Source organism: Adiantum capillus-veneris, chromosome 19 (genome assembly GCF_014529385.1).
Source record: "Adiantum capillus-veneris isolate H3 chromosome 19, ASM1452938v2, whole genome shotgun sequence".
In the NCBI taxonomy this organism is placed as follows: Eukaryota; Viridiplantae; Streptophyta; class Polypodiopsida; order Polypodiales; family Pteridaceae; genus Adiantum; species Adiantum capillus-veneris.
This window is the reverse complement of record NC_140949.1, coordinates 5,002,692-5,024,560: the sequence shown is the minus strand read 5'-3', so window position 1 is coordinate 5,024,560 and position 21,869 is coordinate 5,002,692. Positions and strand designations below refer to the sequence as shown.

The window sequence follows — 21,869 nt, the reverse complement described above, 5'->3', positions numbered from 1 at the left end:
GAGAGAGCTTTAGGCTTCGCCATTCGGTGAGTACTTTGTCTTTGGCATCGGTGGCCAAAAACTGCTTCATAATGGAAGCTCTTAAAGCTTTCCATGTTCGTGGAGCTTCACCGTTGGCTCGTAGGCTAGACCACCATTGCCTGGCGGACTTTTGAAATTGCATAGCTACATGGTGTAGCTTAGAGGACTCTGTGAAGCCCTCATCTCCAAACGCCGCATCGAATTGCTGGATAAAGGCCAAGACTTTGTCCGTAGCACCAAAGGTACCATCATAGGTAAGGAAAGAGATGCTCTTCCCTCCCTCTTTGAATTTCTTCAACTTGGACGACCTCTTCCATGCGGCATAGGATTTCCTATGGCCACTTCTTTTTGATAGTTCAAAGGTTGCACCATCACTTTCTTCAAAAGGTGAAGAATTTGAAGAAGGTGGAGAAGAGGGTGATCTCTTTCTCGCCTTTTTCTTGTCTTGATCTTTGTTGTCTTCACCATCACTTTCATAAGAGGAAGAGGATGAAGAAGATGGAGAAGAGGGTGTCCTCTTTCTCGCCTTTTTCTTCTCTTGCTTTTTATCATCCCTCTTTGAATTATGGCGTGGAGAAGAGTGTGATGGTCTTCTCCGCTTTGGTGGTGATGGAGAGCGTTTAGCCCGCCGTCTTCGTGGAGCCATCTCCGTCGAGGTGGCGGGAGACTCACTTCTTTCTCGTTCCTTCGGTGGAGGCTCTTAAGTTCTCCTTTGGGAAGGAGATGCATCATCAAGAAGTAAATTCTTGAGCCCTTCGTACAAATTCTTTTCTTCTTCCCGAATCGGAGAGAGACCTCTTTTGGTAGTCTCACAAGGAGGCTTCCTAGGTGTTCTCTCGTCATGGTGATGAACTTGGAGAATCCCGTGAGCAAGGAGCTGCCGTTGCACTTCACTTTGGAGAGATGGATTGCCCATGGCTTGTTGAAGCCTAGAAACAAGATAGTTAACAAGCATTGAAGCATCATTAGTAGCTTGCTCATGAGCAAAATCAAAGTTATCAACATTAATTTCACTCTCTTTACTATTGTCAGCCATTCTAACAACTTTTAGGTGTACTTTGGCACTTCAATCCCTAGTTGCTACTCCTCTTTACCCCTTTAGAAAAAGCACTCAAGCGGCTCGAATACCATTAATTGCAAGGAATAGAAGAGAGGGTCTTTCGACACCAAAACAACACCGACTCCTGTCAAGCTTTTAATAGCTCAATAGTGGTTAAGCCGTAGGCAAGCCCCGCAGGACTCCACTATTAAGACCATAGCTCTCGACGGTGATGCCCCGTTAACTGCACGAAGGTAGGCACACTGCAAGGCTGGAAAATCCCTATTCTACTTACTCACAGGCAATTAATAATACCAACCATTTATAGCTAGCTTGAGGACCTCCCTTCTTGAGCAAGAAAAGAGAAACCTTGTGCTCTGATACCAATGTAACATTTAATGGTCTAAAACCTTATGTGTAGCAGAAATTAGCATGAACATAATGGGCATTTCATTAGAATAGATTCCTAATGAGAATTACAAGAGTGCTTGGGTGGAGAGAGCAACAAAAAGCATAACACCTAGTTAGATAGAATCAACAATACTTTCAAAAGAGAGACAAATTAAGCTATTGACAATAGTTGAGGACCGGATTTGCATGGAGCCGGTCCCCCTTCCAAAAGGCTTTGTATTATGGTTTCTCCCATCAAGAGAGACATTGTACAATACAATTCTTTGTGTTCCTTCAAGACTAGCTAGTGCAATGAAGATGAAAGCTTCATGCACTAAGCAAAACACTTAGCAACAAACACAACTTTAATTATCCCCGTTCTCAGACCCAAGACCTCACACACCTTCGAAGATGGTGAGAGCTAGCAGGGTATGAGAGTAGATTGAGAGGAAGAAGGAGTATCTTACGAGAAAGATGTACATCTCCTCACATAATCACTCATATTAGCATAGCTTAGCTTAGTAATTAGCTTGGTAGAGGAGATGAGCATGCATTGAAGCTTGGCTCTTGGTTGGATTTGCATCCACATGCCAAGAGTGTGTCAATGTAGGCTTCTATCTCACAAGCTTGGAGTAGGTGATGAGCTCTCCATTAAAGCTTGGGAAGAGATAGTCTTCTTTACTTCACACATAGACTGTGTGTGTGTGTGTGTGATAATGCCTTGCAAAAATCAGCCCCCTCTCTCTCTTGGGCGAGCCCTCTTGCTATTTGCTCTTGCTATCTCCCTATTGGCCCTCCCCAAGTCAAGCCAATGATTATTAAGCAGCATAAGTGATAGCCTTTTGACATGTGTCCCCCTTTCCCCTTTTGTGAGAGCTTTAGGTAATTTAATAATTAAACTAAACTCTCATTGGACCCCTTTGCCTCTTGACCAATAGGAATCAGGCAAGCCATTGGGCTCCTGAATGCTCATTGAACCCCTTGGGAGACTGTCCAATAGTCTTCTAGGAGACTTAATTCTCATTGGTTCTTTTATTAAGTGTTTTTAAATTAATTAAACCAGATTTACTCTAGCCTAATTCTCATTGGTCCACCTCCAAGGCCATCCAATAGGAATTGGGCACACCTTGTGGGCATTTGGGCTAGGGAGCTGACATGTGTCCCTAATTCCCTTTGTGTAAAGGGAGCCTGTGTGTGTGTGTGTGTGTGTGTGTGTGTGTGTGTGTGTGTGTGACTTTCTCTTCATCCCCTACTCCCAAGGCTCGCCCCCTCCTATGTAGGGATTTGAAAAGACTTTTTGGTCACACACAAAGCATCCAATTTCCCCTAGGGTTGACCTTTGGACACAACCTTTGAATTTTGGAAGTCTTAATGGGTTGAACCTTAGGGTCTTTTTAGCCCATTGTTGCACATGGCTCTTTTGCAGATGGCCCCCCCTTTGGATCCCTATTTTCCCTCCTTTGGATCCCTACTGTGGCCGGTCTGCTAGCTTAACCAATATTCTAGCTTTTTCTCCCCTGGCACTTCCCCATATTAAATGATCAGTTTAACATGAGAAAATCATTCAGGAGAATTACATATTGATTATTATGACACACATAACACAAGAGTCATATAACAAGCTTCCACATAGGCTAGTGACTAAAACTAGGGAAGGTGCACACCATATGTTGGTGCATATGCCAAAGGCCATCTACCCAACAAGAAGTTTAAGCTCACTAAAGTAAAGTCCGACTTGCAAAGGATCCTCAAGCAAGTATGAGAAAACACAACACTAATTGATTTCTCTAGCGGAGCTGCCACATATGCAACACTAGAGTTGAAGAACAAGGAGCTAGAATAAAGGCAAAGGAAGGATCTACCACTCCTGCATATGCATAGAGAGGAGGCCATGCAATAGGAAATAGATGACTTGAAGGCACATCTGCAAAAGGCTAAAGAGGAGCTAAAGAACAAGGGTCTAGCCATAAAGGAAGATATGCCAGAAGTGTTCCCGAAGAACAAAGATGTAGGAGATCTATGCAATGAGGAGAGTAGAACTCAAGACTTGTTATTCAAGAGAAAATGGCATAACCAATCTACCACACTTGGGTGATAGAAAGGTTATACCATTTCCTTCTTTTTATTAGTGCGCGCACACTTGAGAAGAAGAGTATTTTAGTGTCTTAGGAAACTATCCCAAGAGACCTTAAAGATCTATCCGACGAGGAGAGGGGCTCATATGTGGCAACAAATTTTTTGGTTTTTTAAACTCTTGGGGTTTGCATTTGCATGTTAAGGGGGAGACGAGGAGGGAGGGTAGGGCTGCCGGACATACACCAATACAATTAGATGTACGTAGAGGGGCAATTAGATGTCGGTTGGTAGCTGTTGCAGGTTGTTGTGTGCTCAAGCTCGCCCATGAGAGGAGAAGGGAGCTATAGGAGTAGGTTGGGGTGGTGGCTGGGGAGGTTGGCCAGCGCGGTGGGAGGAGCTGGAAGTTAGTGGCAACTTGGACGTGGAGAGGAAAAAAGGGGAAAAAAATTTGATAAGGATTCTCTTTCTCCTTGGAAGGATCTGTTTTTGACCAAGGCTCAATTTCCTTTATCTCTACTTCTAGTTTCAATGGCCTTTGCTATTCATAACCTACATTTCTTTTTAGTTTGTTGTTAGCCCAAACATGGTCCATCAGTCCCTCCTTCCCAAGGATGCTACATCGATTATCCTAAATGCTCTTCTATCCTGCTTTTTTCGTGCATTTTTCTCACCGTCCGTCCTTTTTCGAGACCTTCGCTCATCCACGGCAAAGGGATCCACATTGTGTCATTTGCCACTTTTTAACACATTTCTCACTCAGATATGCAAAACCCCTACAGATCCATCCCACCAACCAAGTACCGATATTTACAATCTGTCTGGTGTATGCATGGCATAGTTCCGGTCTACATATGGCATCAAATTCATTTTAACTCTTGACAACAACCGTCAAAATGTGCCATGTCCACTGCATCCTGCTTGTTTGCTTATGCAATCTCAGAGCCACCTACAATCACAGTTTCTAGATTAGCTTCATTCCAGCCACCTGCACAGAGAGTGGTTTCCTTGGCCTTGCAAGCATTTTCCAAAACTCAGTCCTTTCAGAGCATTGTTTGGGACATATAGACACACATGAATGAGACATTTCCATCGTCTAGTTGAAGACCTAAAACATGGCCACGCTCATGGTTTCCTATCTTAATCTTTCAGCCTTCAAGAACCGTGCATCCCCTTGTCTCATGTACTGTGTTGAAAACCCTTGACAGAGAGGATACCGTCCCTAACTCGATCTCCAGAAGATGTCAATCCTCTCTTCTCTAACAAGGGCTTCACATAGCTCTATCCACCCTTACACTCCAAGGTGCTGCGTTAATTAGCTCAAATCTCTTTTGTCTAAATGCTGGTGTGTCTAATAGTTGTACTGTACGATCTTGGCTCCACATGCTCTTTACCGTAATTTGTTGAACTGCTTCACCTGCAAAATGCAAGCTGCTGATCTTGGGCCGCTTCGAGTGATCGCCATATGTAGGCGGCTTTTCCGTGTGTGTGTGTATGAGAGAGAGAGAGAGAGAGAGAGAGGAGGTAAGCTTTGAGCAGGTGATTGCACGCTGATCGAGTCTAAATCGGACCTTTTACATCCCGGCCCTTTTAATTTCCGGGAACATAGGCCACGTAGATTTGTGACTCGCTATCAAAGCTCAGGAAGACTCTTATCGTTTCTACGTCGAGCATGTCTCATAACATTGCCACGGAGCTGATCGTCGTGCGCCATGGCGAGACCACTTGGAATGTTGGCGGAATTCTGCAGGTGAACAAACCCCCCGCGCCCGCCACAGCCTCTCTCTCTCTCTCTGTTTTTGTGTGTGTGTGTGTGTGGGGAGAGAGAGAGAGAGAGAGAGAGAGAGAGAGAGAGAGAGCATGCTGCATACCTCCACCCCTTCATCTACACACATGCGCCTTGACATCGTTTGTTGATTTTTGTTTACGTCTCTGTTTCTCTTGCAGGGGCAAGCAGCATCGAGCTTGAGTGATGTTGGAAAAGATCAAGCTCGTGCAGTGAGTATCTTGGATTCCTTGTAGCTTTATACTTTAATCTTCCTGGTACACCATTGAGTGTGAAGGTTCTTTTCAGGTTGCAGAACGCTTGGCAACTAAGCAAGCTGCGATTGCAGCTATTTACTCTTCCGATCTTGAACGAGCACTAGACACTGCAAACCTTATTGCCAATAAATGCCATATCTCACAGGCAAGATTTCTTGTTCAAATTTGCATGGAGCTTTGTTTTAAGATTACAAAAACAAAGATTAAGGTTTCCTAAAATCTGCTGTCACTCTTCAAAAACACAATCAGGAATCGACACGTCCAAGTGAACTTGGGTTAACAAGCAAAAAATTTATTGTGGTTCTTTCCTTAAGTGATATAGAACACTGCCAAAGCTCTGATACCAATGTAAGGTGCAGCGGAAGTGAATGTTGAACTTTGCTCAAGATGAGTGCTTCGAACTGTGCTCAAGGATTCCTTTTACTTACAGAAGGGAGAGCCTTCCGTTCCTTTAGTGAGAGAGTGCAATGATTACAAAAAAAGTAAATGACACTGTGAATGAAGGTACTAAGACTGAGAGAGAGAGAGAAAACAATACGACACCAGACGGTTGTCAAACCCTCCTTCAAGGGTCCCCCTCTCTATGGCGAGAGAGGTTTATGCTATTGATTGCACAAATCTGGTACAATGGTCTAGATGCAATGGACTTGCCAACGATGTCGACGACAATGACGACGACGACGAGATGGGCTAAAATCTGAAAACACCAGGGGTTGAAATCTGCAAGTCGCTATCTGCTAAATTTTGACATTATGTCTGCGAAGACGGCGATGGCGACGCGACGACGATGCATTGAAAATGCAGATGCTGAAATCTGCGAACAGCAGGCTGAAACTGAAAACGCTTGCTGATCTAACCGTGCCGCGAGGATCTGCTGCAGGGAGGTGAGACCTGCGAGGTTTGGGGCTGCACTTGCGGAGTCTAAGTGCTGAAAACAGAAAACACTAGAGTGCTTGGGCTAACCTGTCGCCAGGAACTGCAAAATGCTAAGCACTCTGCAAACTGGAGAACGCTAGGAGTACTGTAGTAAAACCTCTAGGTCCGATCTGCTGTAGAAAACGCTGGGTTGAAATTGCTGGTGAAAACGCCAGAGGTCTTCATGATTGAAAACGCTTGGGAGTTCTATCGATCTTGCTGAGAAGGTGCATTGCAAGTTGTAGGACTTCTGCTGCCTCTTCTACCAGAAGGTGCTAGCGCTAGGTTTCTTTTATAGAGCTTAGCAAATTTGCCCCACCCAGTTTCCCAACAAAGTCACTTATTAATAATAAGCGAAAAATGGATAAAATAGGGAAAATGGGTTTTATGCTCTGTAAAATGCTCATGATGGGTACTGACTGTAATGCTGATGATCATGCTGTGTGCAACCAGAGGATATGCAACTATTCTTAAGTGCCTGGACATGCACAGCCTGTGCACATGCTCACAAAGGTGCCAGAACACTTCCTAAGCTGAGCTGAACCCTAGACCTAAAGTAGTTGTTCACATGCACATAGGGTTTGACGTGCACGTGACACCTAAGCTGAAACTCATGCTAGACTGTAGCAGAAGCATGTCCATGTAACGCAAGTGCAGTGCGCATGTGACATCCCCCTTGTTAAAGGTGAGACACAACTGTTGAACTTATCTGTGGATACCTTCTGTACTTCTGATGCTGAATGCTTTTGATGCTTGTGGACGCATAGACCTTCTCCAAATGGCTGGATATTGCGGATGTAGATCAGCTGGGATGTGAACACCGACCACACGAGTTACTAGGCAGGCTTACTATTGTCGCAGAATACCAGCCTTGGTGCTAACTCTGCCCTGCGAGCAAGTACTACCACTCGAATAGTCCTGTTGTGAAAAAATTGCGGGTGAAGCTGAAAGGTAAGGGTGCTCGGAGATATTTCCAAGGGTTGCTTGTCGATGAAAGTGGATGCACACTACATGCGAATGCGAATGCAGAAAAGGGTTAGGGATCTTGTCTCCAACTCCTTCCATATCCGCATAGGAGGCAAGTAGATCTTGGTAGATCTGGTTTTAGTGTATTCGATGTCGATCTTCCTTCAAAGACATGGCAATGAAGAGGGGTATTGGATGCTTGATACCGAGGGTGTTGAGAGGCTAATAAGACCGGGTAGGGACGTGAAGCTTCTTTAAGGGAATTTTTTTTTGAGAGAGGTTCTTTGGGTTCTTGGTTCTACTTGGGTCTAGGTGGTTCTTCCCTTGAGTTTGTGAAGCCGAAGCACACACAGAGCTCTAATACCAATGCCAGGTGCAATGTACACAGAGCTCTGATAGGTGTAGCGGAGGTGTTTAAGGATATAGCTCGGATCTAGTACTCCGCACAAACACAAGTGACACTTTACTTCACTTGAAAGAATTGAACTGAACTAAATGAAAGAGAGAGACACGAGAGAGAGAGAGAGAGAGAGAGAGAGAGAGAGAGAGAGAGAGAGAGAGAGAGAGAGAGATAAAAGAGGCGACACCGGATGTCGGGCCCCAAATCCTCAAGGGCCCCCTTGCTCTGTTGCTAGAGCAAGTACTTTCTTTATTCTTGCACAATGCTGATACAATGATGCTAAATGCTGAGATGTTGATGCTCGTGGATATTGATGTTGGGTACTACTGAGATACTGAAGGGTATTGCGGGTATTGGGGTATTGCGGATATTGAGGCTATTGATGGGTTTTGTGTCGACGACGATGACGAGGTACTGATGGGTTTATGTCGACGACGACGACGACGACGACGAGGTATTGATGGATCTATGTTGACGACGACGACGACGAGGTAGTGAGGGGTTTTATGTCGACGACGACGGGGTATTGAGGGGTTCTATTTCGACGACGACTGGGTACTGAGGGTTTCTATGTCGGCGATGACGACGACGACGACGACGACGACGGTGTACTGATGGGTTCTATGTTGACGACGATGACGACGAGGCTATGGCTGAATGCTAAAATTGCTAGCAATGTCAATGGCTTGGTTCTGCAACCATGACGAGGCTAGGGCTGAAATCTGGTGGCGATCATAGGCTGAATCGTTGGCTGTCCTGGCTGAAAATGCTGATCATGCTGGGCTGAAAAACGCTTATGGAGAGGTTGGTCATGCTGAGAAAACTCTAGGTGTCTGCTGGTTCTTGCGGCACGGCTTGGTTTTGTCACAAATTGATGACGTGTCAAGCCACTGAAGAAAGGAGCCGACTTGCAGATCACGGTCGAGGGGCCTAAACCCTAAGAAGTAGAAGCAGTAGAAGAAGAAGAAGCGGAAGAAGTTCCCACCAACTTATGGGATCCCGTCCGATGGGGCCCAAGTGACATAAAGGCATTAAAATAAAGCAAGGCCACACACACACGTGGAGAGATTGATGACGTGGTAGCTGTACGGATTTCCGCAATCTGCACTAGACTGCAGACGTGGCAAACTGTACGGATTTTCGCGTTTCACGTTTACAATGATGACGTGGTAGCCTGTACGGATTTCCGTGATTTACACTGGCTGATTTTCAACGCAAGCTTTTGAGCGAGTTGCTTTTGAGTTTAAAACTTTTCATGTAATTTGCTTCTGAAGGCCAAGGGCCTTTAAATAAGTGCAGAGGGCTTAGTCTCTGGCACTCTTCTGGGTGAAGGTGCAGATTGCGAGTACCGGCATTGTACGGAGTTCAAGTAATATAAAGAAATACCGAAAGGGGCGCCAAGGTTTGGGACCAATACTCTCTGGGGTGGAATTCCGCCACTCCGTGTTGCATGTGCTCTCTCTCTTTCAGTTTTAGTTGTTGTCGAAGTGCTAAAAGTTTGTTCAGTGTGTTCTTTTCTATTGGCACGTGGTGCCTGTCTTGTGATAGTGGTATCAGAGCATCAGGCGTGTGCTTTTCTGAAAGCATACCGGTCCTACAAAAGAGCAAACAGAGCAAATTGGCGCTTCCAAAGTCTATTGAAATCTTATTTGAAGTATCTTTGGGTCCCGACCCCGGACTTATTAGCCACTCCCACCCTTACTTCATCGCGCATCAGGCGCACTCCCGTCTTCACCGCTCATGTCTTACAGGACATAAGCCAAAAAGATCACTTGCAAGAGAAGGATCCAAGGGTTGTTTTGAGATGCTGTTTTTTTAAGATGGAATGTCATGCAGTGGAAGAAGTCTACAGCTACCAAGCCGCATGCTCCAAGGACTTGGCAAGCTTTCAAAATTTTTTTTGCCCGAAGTTCTATGGTTTCTCACATCTCTCTTCGGAGTGCAACTTCTGGCAGAGAGGGGTGTCCTGAAATGCTTGCTATGAAAACCCTAGCAGATTACGTCTTGAAATTTTTGGACATCTCTCATTAGGTGTTTCTTCTCAAGCTGATAACCTTGGAGGTCCGGTGTGATTGCTGTCTTGGGACTACCATCGCCGCCAGAGGAACACTGTCTGTCCAAGAGTTGATGGACCATGCTGTGGTCGGCTACGACCTTATGGAAGGAACCTAACCCTAATTTTTGGTGTAGGTTTCAGGATGAAAAGCGAATCGACTTTTCGAGCTGGACTGATGTGGAGATTCCGTTTTAAGTTTGAGTTCTGTTTGAAACTTGTTTGGTGATCCTGTTTGGAATCTGTTTAAAATGGATGGTATCTGTTTTAAACTTGTCTTGGCGCCGATTTGAACGACTCTGGTTTTAATATTGGTTTCATTGATTGGTGATTTTATTCTCGGGTGGAGAAGTGAGAAATATTGTTTTGGTATTGTTTGAACCTCTGAACGACGCAAGCCGATGTTTGGGGAGCGTTTCGTTGTATGTTTGAAAACCTCGGAACGACGCAAGCCGATGTCTAGGGATCATTCCGTTGTATGCTAGAAAACCTCCCAACGACGCAAACCGATGTTTGGGGAGCGTTTGGTTGTATTCTTGAACCTCTAAGCGACGTAGACTGCAGTCTGAGGAGCGTTTGGTTGTACAGTCTTCTGAGCTCATGGCGCGGATCTTCTTAGGTTATTTGCGAGGGGAGTGACGAGGTAGTCATTGAGTAGCTTCATACCTCAGACCATTCGTCTTGGGGGAGTGCTCAACGATGCTGTTCGTTGTGTCTTGTAACATGCATATGTGAGCATTTGTGTTGGATTGTGATGTGCCAACCACTGAATATTTCTAATTGGAGGAGATTGCCTGGGTATGTAATTTTAGTGCATCAAGACACCCGTTCAAGATCACTGCGGTCTGGGTGTGATGGCCGAGTCTTACAAGATGGCGAGCGAGTTTTTTCGAGTGACGAAAAAACGAGCAAGTCTCTCAATAATGTTATTTGTGCATAGAGAGATTTTCAAAAGTAATGGCTGTTGTCTTGTAGGTTCTCTTTGATAAAAATTGGTGAGATCTTGGAACCAGCGTTGCTCTGCAATAAAGAGGCAGACAGAACAACCTTGTAGAACTGAGAAACCTCATGATGAATAGCATAAACATGCTCTCCCATATTATTTCTTTGTGCTCAAGCTTTACATGTTCTCTAGACAAAGGGAGAGGACCTCGCATGGTTAGGTGTGCCCAACAATGTGCCTCTAGTCTTTAACTCAATGGAATAGTGCCACCGTAGACAGCTATTGTCTTCCCTTTCCTCATCAACCTAAGCTTGGCTTCTCTTGAAATTCTTGCCTTGCATTGGATGGGGAAAAAACATGCATATCGACCAGCAAAATGCATTGTAGAACATTATAGAAGTGCAAAGGCTTTAGGGGTTGAAACATGACACGGTGAACCTTTTTTTGAGGCTAATGGGTAGGTTCTTTTTTTTTGGGGACATGTGGGCCAAGTGTTTTTTCTTGCGGGCTGGCAACAACAGTCAACATCGAGGGAGCTTGGATGAGTAACCACCTTCCTTTAGCTCTTTCTGGGCTTGGAAATTGCAACTTTAATGTACTTGTCGTCCACACACACACACACACACAAAGTGCTCTGTGTTTGTGTTTTTGTCTTCTTGAACGAGTGTGGCTTGTACGAGCTCTCTTAGTTTCCTACTGGATTTTTCTATGGATGGCGTATATAAGCCGTCCCAATAGTCCTGTTACCTTTCTTCTTCCAAGGTACATGGCTGTGGTGCGTCTACATTGTCATGCAAGTTTTTTTCCCCTATAACGAAGGAAGGAGACTCTAAAGTCCAACTTGCATGGTTTACTTTGGTATCCCCTTTTCAACATTTTGACTAACACGAACCTCTGCTTTCTCTTAGTCAAGTGGTCAGCATGAATCCGTGCACTATTAAAGGGATGGATGAGGCTGCTTTGAGGAGGGCTGGCTCACATGATCCAGATTGATCTCGTTGGACACCATGGGAATCATGACAGATGGGGTTTTCTCTAATTTCTAGATTTGCTTCTAGAGCTAAGATAATAAAGCGACCAAAAGAAATTAAGATGAGCACAATGACGCCTAGCGTATGCCAGTCACTACCCAAAGCTTGAGCCCCAAAATTCTAATCGTAGCATGTCTAGGAAGCCGTTGCCCATGCTTTTCATTGGGCGTAGAAGAGAATATTGGTATGTGATGAGGGTGTATAAGAAGAGAATGATAGTGACAAGGGTGGAAGAAGAATGCATTGGGAAGTTGGAGATGGTGACAAGGAGCTCAGGCTTGAGCTATGCACGGTAGGAATGCTAGTGCATTGTGGAAGAGAGCTTCCGTCATCGTCAAGCCAATCACCAACAAAGGAGTTGGGACACAAAAGGAGCAATATATCAGGGTCAAAGAGAGGGAGCTAGATTGTCACGATTGTGACTAATGTTGCAGTATTACTTCTCTTCCTAGTTGCAGATACGCGAAGTGCCATGCCAAGCAGGATCCCTGCGCTTGGATGGTCACACCCCTTCGCCCAAAGGACGTGTCACTTCGCCAAAAGCCACACTCCTTCGACGACCGGTCACACCCCTTCGCTCTACGGGTGCGACTCTTCGCCCAATGGTTGCAGCTCTTCGCTGAAAGGATGTGTCTTTACGTCTAAAGTCATGTCTCTTCACCAAGAGATGTGTCTTTTCATTTATGTCTCTTCGTCTCCTATATAAGGAGCCTATTGTACTCAATTTTCAACAAGTCATCAATCAATCAAACACAGAGTCTTCTAAGTCTTGTTCTAAGTTCAGTTTCAGTTTCTTAAGTCTTAATCATGAGTTTAAGTACTTAATTAAGGATTAGCGACTAGAATCCTTACAGTGGTATCACAACAAATTTTTTTCCCGGGACCCGAAGGTTGTGAGCCTCTCACCCTTGCCGCTACTCTCCTCCCCCCTTCCCGGAGTTACATGGAAGCAGAAGAAAGGTGGTACGCATGTGCATACGAGCATATGAGGTAACCTAAACCTTATTTCTCAACTCTGTAAACAGAAAACAGAACACAGATGTGTGTACACGCGTGCACGTACCCATGAATGGTGATGCTGGTGGCCCTGCTGTTGCCCTTTCGAGGGATGTACCCTTTGGCTGCCCCTTCGTGTTCGCACCCTTTCCCGCCGGCGTGCCTCTACTTGCTCGCACCCTTTGGCGTATGATCTGCTGGCTGCCGTGCCCCTTGGCGTATAGCCTACTGACTGCCGTGCCTCTTCGAGATACCTCCTCCCCAAGCGTTGGCTGCAGCCTGTGGCGAATCATCACAAAACGCTGGCAGCCCTTAGTTAAAACAGCCTACGCTGGCAACCTTGGTAAGTCAGCGCTGGTGATTTTCTTTACGCTGGTGTCTTTTGGCTTTGCTCATGTACCTTTTACCCATTTCACACAAAGGTTGGGCACTTTTAAAAACTGAAGACCAAATATTTTTTACAGGCCACTTTGGGCACCCACTTGAACATTAAAAAAAAAAAGCTCACGAATTCAGCCAGCCACGAATCCAGCCAACGCTTAACTTCAGCACCCCTTGCTGACCCAACTTTGATCGCCCCCTCTGCTAGCCATTTTTCGGGTACTGCCCGCTCGTGTGGACATGCCCCTTGGCAATCAAATTTCAGCAGCCGACAATGGAACTTCAACCCCTGTGAATGTGCCATGGCCAATTCTCCAGATGGGTTCGAAGGCTCCGCGTTCATCACGTAACTGAGTTACGTGGACGATATTCCCTCTGAGCTGTCAATATGTCCGGAGAAGGTGACAACAATATTTTACCCGGGAACCCGATAGCAATTCTCAAAAAGGGTTTTATTTAAAGAGGGAGGGAATGTCACGATTGTGACTAATGTTGCAGTATTACTTCTCTTCCTAGTTGCAGATACGCGAAGTGCCATGCCAAGCAGGACCCCTGCGCTTGGATGGTCACACCCCTTCGCCCAAAGGACGTGTCACTTTGCCAAAAGCCACACTCCTTCGACAACTGGTCACACCCCTTCGCTCTACGGGTGCGACTCTTCGGCCAATGGTTGCAGCTCTTCGCCGAAAGGATGTGTCTTTACGTCCAAAGTCATGTCTCTTCACCAAGAGATGTGTCTTTTCATTTATGTCTCTTCGTCTCCTATATAAGGAGCCTATTGTACTCAGTTTTCAACAAGTCATCAATCAATCAAACACAGAGTCTTCTAAGTCTTGTTCTAAGTTCAGTTTCAGTTTCTCAAGTCTTAATCATGAGTTTAAGTACTTAATTAAGGATTAGCGACTAGAATCCTTACATAGATGAAACTGCAGTGGAAGGTGATTAGACCTATCTTCTACCGCAGGCTCTGTGTGTAAGCAACAGTAGCTATGGAGAGCCAATGCTTTTGCACCTCTGCGTCAAAGTAGCCCATTGTATGCTATACGATTTTTGCACAAAGCTCATTGAGCTCGCCCAATGAGGCCGTCTCCCGTGGCAGCTTCATCGCAACTTGAAAAAGTGAGGGTCAGGGCTAGCGAAAATAAAAGGCACAAAGAAAAACTGTGTGTATGTGTGTCTAGGTGGCTGGCTAGTACAGACTCAGGAATTAAGCCGCCATGGAAACAGCAACGAGGTGCATGCAGAGATCGAGAGGATGGGGGCCAGTGCTGCTAACTCTCTCTCTCTCTCTCTCTCTCTCTCTCTCTCTCTCTCTCTCTCCGGCATAGCTCGCACGAACGAGCAATGTGCACACGTGGGAGAGCCATGGTAGCGGTAGAACTTAGGGCAAAAGACGACCTCTTGAAGTCTTGTGAAACCTATCAAAACTAGTCCGCGTCGGCGCGAATTGGTTTGAGCAGGTTTAGGAGTACCCTATACATACAATGAAGGCTTTCGTTTTTTAAATAAAATGGGCTCCAATAGGGACATTGGAAACACATTTTGAAAAAGGGTGAATAAAGAAGAATCCTCAGAATCTTTTGGTTGGGAAGGTTGGGAAGATGATGGCGTAGGACCTCATAGCAGTGCACTCGATGAGTGAGGGGATGTGTAGGGGGAGGCAGGTAGGAGTTGGTGGTGATGGCTACGGGTGGCAGGAGGGGCGGAAGGGCAAGTTGGTTGAGAAGGACGAGAGGAGGCGAACATCTGGAGAGTGCATGCTACGCATGTCTTTTTTTTGCTATCATGATGTTGCAGAAGGGAGCTATTGCAAGGGATTACCATGGTAGTTTAATTTTTCTCTCCTTCGCCCACGACAAGGGTCCATTTTCCATAATTCTTGGTCCTTTTATTAAACAAACCAAGAGACCTTGAAGGAATCTCTCGTGATTCCTATTAAAGAAATTTATAGTAGCCAGTATGTGGTATGTGGAATTGGCTCTAGTAGGCTATATGAAGCTAGATAATCACCACATATGGTGTTGATGAAACTAGTCCAAACCAATGCACGCCGGCGCGAACCGGCTCCAGCACGGGCCAGTGCCACCGCCGCCAACGACAAATCAAGGCGGTGCTACGGTGGGGTCGAGCAATGTTGCGGTATATTTTTTAAATAAAATCATCTTTTGGTTAAACTAAATCACATTTGTATGGAAAAAAAAATCGCACAGGCATGTTGGAGAAGCTAATGGACAATTGCCCAAATGGGCGCGAACCTGTTTCGATAGCTGTTCGGCTTCTCCAAGCACCAAGAACCCATTCAGATAGCTGTCTGGCTTCTTTAAAATGCCCGAGGGCCTTTTTTTTTCCCTAAAAATGTGATCCCCTTTCATACATTCATATAAATGTGTTCATGTGTGGATGGGGGGGATGATAGCCACCTACACGTGGAGAGAGGTAAGGACATCCTAAAGACCATAAGGGTCTTCAGTTGCTTTGAGTTTCCAGCTACATATGTGCCTTGAGGTTACTTATGCTTTATATGTACTTTTGTGACTTGGGGGTTTTGTTAGGACCTTGACATGTCCTTCGCTGCTTTGTGGAAATTTTTAGATGTGCGACCCTTTTGCGTTGAGGTGTTGGGTGGTCAAATCTAGAATGACATGATTATTTTACTTGCTCTCGCATTAGTTTGTCAAGGGTGTTGCTCATATTTGCTCGAAATTTGGCTTTGCTCGGTTTTCTTTGCTCGTTGATTGGAAACCCTCTGATGGCTAATTTTACTACGTCGGAATGTCAAGAGTTCTGATCTGGACGAAAGGAGAAGCCAACTCCTTAACAAAACAAAGAGCAAATTGATTGTCCCTTTGAATGTCCCTCGATTTTTTTTAAAATAGCTAACTTGAGTTGTTTTGCAGATATGCTGTAATTCGAGACGATTACTTTCTTTCAAGAGGGGGGATGTCACAAATTGCTGATGTGTCAAGCCACTGAAGAACAGAGCTGACTTGTAGATCACGGCCGAGGGGCCTAAAACCTAAGAAGCAGGAGCAGTAGAAGAAGAAGAAGAAGAAGCGGAAGAAGTTCCCACCAACTTATGGGACCTCGTTCGATGGGGGCCAGCGTTCGATGGGGGCCAGCGTCACCATGAAACGTGTTTCGACAGTTCGGGACAGGTGAAATGTTTCGGACCTTGAAACGTTTCGCTTAGCAAGTGAAACACAAGCCATTTCACTAATAACAAGTTACCGTAGTTTTAATTTCAAAGTCGCTAAACGCACGTTTCAATCTCATGTTTCACTGTGCAATAATTTTGGACTGAAACGTTTCGTGGTGAAACACCATGTTTCAGGGTGAAACGTTTCAGCCTTGAACGCGGTTACGCTAATGGGACCCAAGTGACATAAAGTCATTAAAATAAAGCAAGGCCACACACACTCATGCAGAGTGGTTGATGACGTGGCAGCCTGTACGGATTTCCGTGATTTATACTGGCTGATTTTCAGCGCCAACTTTTGAGTCAGTTTTTTTTTTGTTTTCGAGAAAAAGATCCTTCTATTAGTTAATTAAAACTGCCTGTAGGGCTACAACCACCTCTGCAAGAGACGGCTACAACAATCATGATGGGGAGACTCTCCCAATGAAAAAACAGCGTTTGTACAATGAGGCTAAATCAAGAGATGGGAGGAGGGAGGAACCATACAGGTGGACGGTAGTGCCATCTGAGCACACCCTGGAACATGGTGAAGAAAGGCCCAGGACGCCAGAGTCGAAGGAAAGCCTCTCTACGCTCCTGCATGCGGTCAGAGCTGCCTTGGAGTCTCTCGAAGTGTCCTCTAAGAGTATGGATCAGCTCACGCAAAGATCCCGAACAGTCTCTGCTGGTGGTTTGGGATGAGCCTCGAAGATGCAGAAGCAGCGGGCCTGCCAGATGAATGAGAGTGTCAGGCCGCTAATGAGCTCCCAACACTCCTCTCTCTCATTGCACCACTCCTGTGGAGTAAGCTTTGTAGCAGGCTGGAGGATAGCTCAAATTGAAGTGCCGGGCCCGTGAGAGTAGACCAAGCAGCTGCTCCCCATATGTACTGCCGAGCCGGGAAAGAGCTTCGAAGAACACGAAGCCACACCTGCTGTGCCAAAGGATAGTCCCAAAGGCAATGACGTTGACTCTCCACAAGATGGTCACAAGCTGCGCATGCGACTGAGAGACCACTATGTACAAGCCAACTCCCAACTGCTGTAGCTCGGTGTGCAACCAGCCACTGGAACAAAGTGACTCGCCTTGGCTGTCTGGAGTCCCACAACCTCTCCCAAAAAGCTGCCAAGAACTCAGCTGTGAAACCCTCCTCTTGCCAATGAGGTGTTGCAGAGCAGGACGAGTCTCTCTCTGCGCTGCCAGTATGTGACGTCCCAGTCGAATAGTGTACTGAAAGAAAGGACACTTGGATGGTCTGCTGAGGAGAAAGGGTCCCTCCAAAGCCACTCTCCAGGATCCCATTGTACTCGTGCCAGTGGACAGCTCTCCCAAACCCACAGTCTCTAGTGGCCAGTCTCAAGAGCTGCTGGGTCGGGATCTATGACACAAGTCCTCCCATAGATGCCCACCACTCGGATCCTCTGAGAACAACACTCTGCCACCTGTGGAGCCTCTACTGCAACTCTATTTAAACGTCCCTCACCCTGTAGCTCGAAAAACAGGGAGGGTATAGTCTCTGAACAAGCCCGAACTAAGATGAGAACCTCCAATTGAGTGAAGGTTCCCATTCATCTGGGCGCTGCTGACTCGAGAGGTGTGAGCCACTCAACTAGTACAGCCTCTGAGATGTCCTGACACATGCTCTGCACCCCTCTCCTGCCCTGTAGCTAAATGCCCTGGAGCTCCTCTGACAAGCCCGAAAAGTGTAACCAGTCACCTAAAGAGCGTGCTGGACCTGCCATGCCACTTTGGCCCGGGCTATTTGAGTGTCATGCCGTGACCAAAGGAAGTTCCTGATCAGCCTCTCTACCTAGCTGATACAAGAACTCGAGAAGATCCAACACGAAGTGATGTACCACATAGTAGCCAACAACAACTGGTTGGCCACTACAACTCTGCCTGCCAGAGAAAGTCCTGCGGAGCTCCAATGTAACAACTTCCTCCTGATAGAGAGGAGGGGAGTAATCTGCTGCTCGGGAGACAAGTCCAAACCAACCTGACAGCCCAGTGAGGATTAGTGCTTTCTTATTGGGCTGCGATCAGTGATTTGCTAAACCTCCATACTACAAGAAATCATAAACTTCTTGCCATTCTAGATCTGGCTCTTCAGCAGTCAAAGTCTGAAACAATTCAACATCTAGTGGCTCTTCTCTTAATGACGTTTATGAGATGTCTTTAGTACTTCGAGATAGATAGTCCACACCACAATGAGTCTTGCCAGGCTTATGAAATCTTAAAATCAAACTCCAGAAGAAACATCATCCATCTGATCAATTTTTCTTGGAGGATGACTTTATTGATCAGTATCAAGGCAGTCCAATAGTATAACGTTCGCATTGGTCCTCCAAGGTTATTAGCTTGAAGAAAGACACCGGAAGGTAGACATTGAGGAACCTTTGGTTGTAGTCTTCCATGGTTTTTGTGGCAAGCATTTTCAAGCTACTCCATTCTACCAGAAGCTGTACGTCAAAGTGAGATGCCATGTGATTGTGGAAAAAAATATTCTTTGAAAGCTTGCTGAGTACTTGGAGTGCGTGGCTTGGTAGCTATAGAACTTCACTGCTGCATAGCATTATCTTTGAGAAAATAGGCGGTTCGAGAGATCTTTGATTCTTCAGTGTAATTCCCCAAGGTATATATATTGTAAAACTGATGCAGGAAGTGTAAGTCTTTCTTTCTATCTTTTACACCCGAAAAGGTGAAAAATTTTACTGTAGATCCACCATCCTTGAAAACCTTTGGCTTATGCGGTGCAAATCTAGGATGTGGATAATAGGGGATAGGCATACAAGCTCCAACCATAATACCTAGGCAGTGGTGGGGAAGATGGTGGGAATGGCAATGGTGGAGGCGGTTGCACCGGGTAAAAATCAGATGGCTGCACCATGTTCCTAAAAACTTCCCAATTAGAATAGAGGATTGAGTAGGTTGTCGAGTAGAAGCCCTTGTGCTTTCTGGTGCCGGAGTAGGAGGAACAACTTGAGGCAACAGAGGCGGCAACATGTAGTTCAGAAACTACTGAAAACTCTGCAGAGTCAGGAGGTTCTGTTGAGGATGTCTCGAGAGTATGTCGTAGAGTTCATTAAGAAGGAACTATAGGTACTCTCTATAATCTAGCAGCGCCATCTTACTCTGTTTGTTCTTTGATGGAGTGGTTTACTTTCAGAAAAACAGAATGTGTGAAGTTCTTCCATTGTAACGAGATGGGACCACAGACAAATTGGAACAAACTTTAGGACTTCAAAACAATTGTTCAGAGAGAGAGATATGATGATGATGATGATGATGTATTTACGTCCTTGGGGGGCCAAAATGACCCATGGGACCCAAAATCTCATATATGAGACTCCCCCCTTCCCATGTGAAGGAGGGGACGTGTCATGATTCTGTGGTGATTTTGTTTGTGAGTGTGGTGTGATGTTCTAGCACTTTGGCAAGACAGATGCATAGTGCTACTGGAGAGGGATGTGTTCTTGAGAGAAGCTCCTCAAATGTAGTACATCCTTGAATAAGTTGGGGAAAGTCGACCCGAATGTGTGCATATGCTGGACATTCAAGGGTTACATGTGCCTCATTTTCCAATGAGTTCAAGTTGCATTGAGTGCATCTCCTTATGTTTGCATCAATATTCAGCCATCCTCCCGTTTCACTTTTGAGCATGTGTGATCTTGTCCGCATCAAGGTGATGGCCCGTCTCGCACGGTAAGACATGGGTGTCCTGATCTGTATTTGGGTTTCCCCGGTCTTGTACTCTTCCCAATATCTCGTGTTTATGTGCTTGCAATAGTATTCAAACTTGGACCTGTGCATTGCATTCTTCCATTTGCTGTGGAGGGCCTCAAGTAATTGTAGTTCAAAATGTAGCTCGTGCTCATGCTGGGTACCTGCCTCTACATGCATGTCCTCATGTGCTTCCACATTCCATTTAGAGAACCATTTCCTTATGTCCTCAACAAGGCTAGAGGTGAGAAACTTGCTTTTGTGGTTCTTTTGCGCTTACATCCTACCTCCCATGCTATGTGAGGCAAACGGTTATGAGGCATCAGCTTCACCTTCAAGAGATATCTATGCATTCTTTGCAAGGCAAGCATTTCCAATGGTCTTTGTCTAGTCTCCAATAGCATCACTGAGTATGGTGTTGTGGTTTTTATCCCCATATGTCTACATAAGAACTTTTTCTGAATTTTCTCAATGTCATTCCATGTGCTGGCTGGAATACTTGGTCCCCATACCTCTACCCCATACAATAGCGTTTGGACCACACACGCATTGAAAGCCATGGACTTTATTTCCCACCTTCTAGTGACGCTTTGTTTGCACATGTTTTCAAACTCGTAATACCTTGCTTGTCTTGCTTCAATTCTTGTTTTTGCACATTGCCCCCATCTATGATTCGAGGGTATAATGATGCCCAAGTATTTAAAGCTGTCCACTGCTTGAATCTCTTGCCCATCATACATAAGGGCGGGCTGATCTTTGATTTGTGTGTACAAATCGCCATACATTTTGTTTTCGTGACATTCACTGAAAGTCCTGTGGCTTCGCAGAAAGTATGTACCGCATCCAAAAGTTTTTGCAAGAGAGACATGCTATGCGCTAAAAGAACCACATCATTAGCATAAATGAGGAGTAGCAAAGTAATGAGACTTATGTTTGGTGCATCTCCATTATCTTTCGTCGTTTGGCAGATAAAGTCCTCAAGCTCATCTATGCATAGCCCAAATAATGTTGGGGACAGAGGACATCCTTGTTTGACCCCTATTGTGCTAAAGAACTCTTTGGAGAAGCTTGTTTGCATTTTCAGTTTACATCGAACCGCATGGTATAGGCCTGCCACCGCAACCCTCAAGTGTATGGGAACCCCAATGGTCTCCATGCGGGACCATAACCTATGACGAGGTACCGTATCAAACGCTTTCTTAAAGTCCACAAAACAGCAGTACATAGTTTCCCCTTTGAGTCGCGTCTCTTCCATCATAATCCGGATTGTAATCAAGTGATCTATGCTCTAAAACCTGCTTGACCGAGAGCCCTCTTTCCACTATTTTCAGCCAATGTGCTAATATCCTTTTCTATCAAGCTCCCAAAAAGTTTTTCCATATAAGAGCCCACCATGATGGTGCGGTAATTCGTGAGTAGGTTACGGTCTCCGCCTTTAAACAAAGCTTTGACCCAATTCTCTTGCCAATCTTCAGGCATGCCTTGGTGGATAGCTTGATTCATCATGCAGTGTATCCATTTCTTGGCTTCATTGCCCGACCATTTCAGCATTTTGAGTTGAAGTGCAAAATGTCAGAGGCTTTCCCAGTGGCTAGTTTTTTCAAACCTCTTAAAGCCGCTGCAAAAGTTATAGGTTCCTTAGTGTCAACCTGAATTTCAGCATTCATCATTATTTGAGCATCGATGGGAGCATAGAGTGTTTGTGCATATACATACATTTCGT

General features: G+C 45.4%; 1 protein-coding gene across 2 annotated transcripts in view; it reads left to right on the top strand.

Annotated features, from left to right (window-relative positions):
• Positions 1-4,517: 4,517 nt before the first annotated feature.
• LOC147433488 (metal-independent phosphoserine phosphatase-like) overlaps positions 4,518-21,869 on the top strand; it is a 55,106-nt gene continuing 37,754 nt past the window's right edge. Inside the window, exons 1-4 of one of the 2 annotated variants that reach the window (XM_086490172.1) lie at positions 4,518-4,826; positions 5,133-5,273; positions 5,471-5,521; positions 5,598-5,711. In XM_086490172.1, the coding sequence (XP_086346298.1) occupies positions 5,196-5,273; positions 5,471-5,521; positions 5,598-5,711 (243 nt within the window). In that variant the 5' untranslated portion in view covers positions 4,518-4,826; positions 5,133-5,195. Of the gene's footprint in view, positions 4,827-5,062; positions 5,274-5,470; positions 5,522-5,597; positions 5,712-21,869 lie in introns of both variants that reach the window. The other variant, XM_086490171.1, reaches the window with a different exon arrangement.